General features: G+C 37.5%; 1 protein-coding gene across 4 annotated transcripts in view; it reads left to right on the top strand.

Moving 5' to 3' along the window:
- LOC105159520 (probable magnesium transporter NIPA6) overlaps positions 1–4,206 on the top strand; it is a 5,249-nt gene extending 1,043 nt beyond the window's left edge. The window contains exons 2-9 of one of the 4 annotated variants that reach the window (XM_011076609.2): positions 61–117; positions 200–290; positions 451–611; positions 708–835; positions 1,209–1,346; positions 2,791–2,883; positions 2,966–3,083; positions 3,740–4,206. In XM_011076609.2, coding sequence (XP_011074911.1) covers positions 61–117; positions 200–290; positions 451–611; positions 708–835; positions 1,209–1,346; positions 2,791–2,883; positions 2,966–3,083; positions 3,740–3,864 — 911 coding nt within the window. In that variant the 3' untranslated portion in view covers positions 3,865–4,206. Of the gene's footprint in view, positions 1–60; positions 118–199; positions 291–450; positions 612–707; positions 836–1,208; positions 1,347–2,790; positions 2,884–2,965; positions 3,084–3,736 lie in introns of all 4 variants that reach the window. The other 3 variants (XM_011076608.2, XM_020692971.1, XM_011076610.2) reach the window with 3 other exon arrangements.

Below are 4,231 nucleotides of genomic sequence, written 5' to 3'. Positions count from 1 at the left end.
TTTGATGTTTGAAGCCATTATTTGACATCATTCCTGATGATACTCATTTTGTTAATGAAGGTTCAGGAGGCTATGGATATTTGCTAGAACCTCTTTGGTGGATTGGAATGGTCACAAGTGAGTCTTGCTTTCCTTAGAAAATTTAAGTATGCCGTTTCTATCAGTAGGTCAAACTTGAGTTTTGTTCATATTTTTTCAGTGATTGTTGGGGAGTTTGCAAATTTTGTTGCTTATATGTATGCTCCTGCAGTCCTTGTAACCCCACTTGGAGCATTAAGCATAATTGTCAGGTAATGTGTGTTTATCTGCCTTTAGCCTTAATCCTCTTTCCCCCCTCTATAAAAAAAATCTGGTAAGAAACACCTTTCAGCACGACTTTATTCCATATAACTTTTCCACAGTATCATATATGGGAGAAAAATACTGAACAACCGTTTATTTCATCGACAGTGCTGTTTTAGCTCATTTCTTACTGAAGGAGAAATTGGGGAAGTTAGGAATATTGGGATGCGTCTTGTGTATTGTGGGTTCTACAGTCATTGTGATTCATGCACCTGGTGAACATAGTATCAGCTCAGTAGAAGAGATCTGGGAACTAGCAATACAGCCAGGTGAGCACATGTACTTTGATTGTGGTTGTGTTGATTTTATTCCTTTTTTGTTTTGTTTGTAGATGGCTGAATAGTTTTCTATTTCATTGGTCGCAGCTTTTCTTTTGTACACAGCTTCAGCAGTAGCTGTTGTGTTGGTCCTTGTATTATATTGTGATCCACGCTATGGCCAGACAAACATCCTTGTTTATATTGGGATTTGTTCTATAATTGGATCCTTAACAGTGAGTATATGTTTATTACATCTATGCAAAGCATGTCTTCTGGTTCTTGTCTGCAAGGGAAAAGGATCATTACGGATGTCTGGGTTAGTCAATGAGCTTTTAAAAGGCTTCCCAGATTGTATTTTCATAAAGCGGAAAATAAAATGTGGTATTAACTCTCGAATCACACTCACCTGTATTTGTGAATTTGCTTTTCTTTTCTTAAAACCCATCGCAGTAAATGACTCTCTTTTTCCCTTAAATCCTCCTTCCCAGCGGGGAGAGAGCAAAATTTCAAACATGTTTTGTACTGGGAAGGCCATGTAGGAAATGGTTGTTGCTAATTTAATGATGCTTCTATGTCAATAGATAACGATTTGCTGCTTCGCTGCAGGTTATGAGCATTAAAGCAGTTGGTATTGCTATAAAACTCACTTTGGAGGGCTATAGCCAGGTTGCCCACTTCAAGTCCTGGGTATTTGTCATGGTTGCAGCCACCTGTATAATCACTCAATTAATCTACTTAAACAAGGTTGCTTCCCTTCTCCCTTTGTTAAATTTCACTATCTTTTATCATTGATAGCTACTTATTTTGCTTGCATATAATTTCTCTTCACTTTCTGTTTCTTCTAGGACTTGAAAGTAAATATAAATGATTAAATTGCATGTGTCAATGTCTCTATTTGTATGGATAGGTTGGTTATAACAATCTTAATTTTCAAATTAACCCCTGTGACTGGGTCGTTCGTCTATCCATCAGGACTTTCTGTGCTCATAACCTGATGCCTTGCTGTAGCGACTATATTTTACTCTTTTATGTACCCATAGATTGTATGTGCTTGTAGCACTCAGCCGTGCTATATTGTCCCTCTGTCCTCCATTGAACCTCCTCTTTTCTTTTCATTATGCCCATATAGTATTACATTTCTTAGAATTGCAAGGTACTTCCGAAGTGGCCTTCACTTAAATCTGTGACACGACTGCCGCTATTTCAAAACCTCACCTGAAGTTCCTTGACAATGTGGATTTGGGCCTTCAATTGCTGTGAGGGAGGATATTGATTAGCTGCATCTTGCATACATAATGCATCGCCTGTATCAATTAATTATGTCAGGTGATGCATTAATGTAGTGAAAAACTAAACCAACAATGGTGTGTTGCAAAACTGTCCCCTATTCAAATACCGTATGTTACACACTGATCAATTTTCCTTGGAAGATCACATGCACGGTCAGTGTTATCCACTATATGTTTCACCAGATCTTGGTCTAAATTTCTGGTAGCTACTTTTGTCATTCCGTGGCTGTATTGAGTAAGACTATATGCCAGCAACACAAGACGTCGGCCTTATGTATTTTTGCTCTATCTCTTCCCCATTTCCTTGTGAGGTGCTGGGTCTTCTGGCCCACCATCTGCCATTTAAGATATATATAGAAGTAGGAGACTTTAACTTGGAAAGAGAGTGACTGCTGATTTTCAAGGTATATTGTCAATTTTTGTTTAATGCATGCTGTTGGTTGATGGATGTTGGAAAAACTTTTTTGCCTTCTCATTTCCTGATTGGGTGACTTGTCTCTTCTCGGGAATGCCCGCCATGTCTTCATGTGAAAAACACTCGTTGTGTTTATTATGTAAATGTGATTAACAAGGATTATAATGGTGTCGGTGTCTCCGGTGGAATGTCTGGTAGTACTGCAATTTTCTAATCTAAGTCCACGGATAGATTATTTTCTTTGTTCGTACACACTTCTTCAGCTAAATGGAAAAATAAGTGCATATGCTTATATTGAGTAGTATTATATACACACATATGGTCCAGTATGAATGTTAGAAACATGCACATAAAGACGCAAATCTCTAGAGAAAAGGGAACACACACATGTATACTTACTGCTATCTTTTCCAAGTTCTATTATCCTGTTGTTTAATGCTGAATAAGGGTTTAAGTTTCATGGGTAGTTGTGGCTTTTTTCCAGGCTTTGGACACATTTAATACTGCTATAGTATCTCCAATCTATTATGCCTTGTTCACATCGCTTACCATTCTTGCGAGTGCCATAATGTTCAAGGTATTAAGAAAGTCATATCTTATGGCTGTTTTACATTGTGTTTATTTCCAATTGAAACTCTAATGACTTTCTGCTACTCCAGGATTGGTCTGGTCAGAGCGCTAGTAGCATTGTTTCAGTACTCTGTGGTTTTATTACTGTGCTTTCAGGAACCATGGTTTTGCACATTACAAGGGATCCCGAAAAACAGCAATCTGCAGGTAATAACCTCCTCTTTTTATATGAAAAGTGAGAAGTGTCAACTCTTTTTCCTATACTGCAGTAGCTTGAGTGTGTTTGATGATTATTGCCAAGTGCAGCTTGCTAATGCCAGTGGCTATGACAAGCTAATTATTTACCAAGTTTAGTGGTCCATTTTCTCCCCTGCTTGGCGTCTTCAGCTTAATGATTCTCATAGTTAGAGATCAACGAGGAGCATAGCATCGTTCATTCATACCGGGCAAATAATTGAGATATCTTTTATTCTATCCATGTTGGACACAGAATGTTTGGAGCATTCCTCATTCACTGCATTGTCTTGCCTTTCCTCAAACGATCCCTACACAAATTCTGGCTGTTAAGTTGGATTAAAATGATGAAGACCTAAGTTCTTGACATCTTGTTGAGAGTCATATGCTTTCTAGAACTAGGATGATAATCTCTTAGTGAAGACAAATCTTCCCTTATGGCATAAACTGCATCTATTATTTTGCATGTCGAGTACGTGATTTCTGACTCACTTAAAAAGATAGATGATTAGCCAAAATTCGCAGTATTTGGTAAATACGGTGACATGAAAATAATGGAACTTGAAAATCTGCCATGCCAAGGGCTCTGAGAAATATTGTTGACTATGGTTGTTGATTTCCTGCAGCAGATTATTCAGTACTTTCTCCTCAAATATCATGGCTTGTCCATGCAAATGGTGAGATATGGAAACAGAACAATGATGACTTGCTTCCTGAATATGTTGCGCTCATTCATCAAGACCATTTTAAGTAAGCGGAATGCCAGTATCACAAACTTGAGTAAATTGTCCCAAACCATTTGAAGATCTAAAATGCCAGGAAAATTAATGGTGTGTGGATTTTCTGGTAAGCTCTTCTTCAGTCACTGATCAAGGTTACTTTTTAATACCATGTTGGTTAATAGTTCTGTTCCTTTGATCAACTTCAAAGTCATTCTCCTATTTAGGCTTGAGAGTGCGATCTAGATGTATAATAACTTATTCTTTTTGGTCGTGTATTACTAGCCGAGAATGATCCATATATATTGTAAAAATCGTCATGTCAAAAGAATTAAACCCTTTTGCATAGAGATGAATGGAAGAAATATTTTCTTTTACTCTGAATTTTTTATCTTTCTCCGG

The sequence above is a fragment of the Sesamum indicum genome, linkage group LG3, assembly GCF_000512975.1.
Source record: "Sesamum indicum cultivar Zhongzhi No. 13 linkage group LG3, S_indicum_v1.0, whole genome shotgun sequence".
NCBI classification, from domain to species: Eukaryota; Viridiplantae; Streptophyta; class Magnoliopsida; order Lamiales; family Pedaliaceae; genus Sesamum; species Sesamum indicum.
Note: the sequence above shows the minus strand (reverse complement) of the source record. Positions and strands in the feature narration are given on the sequence as shown.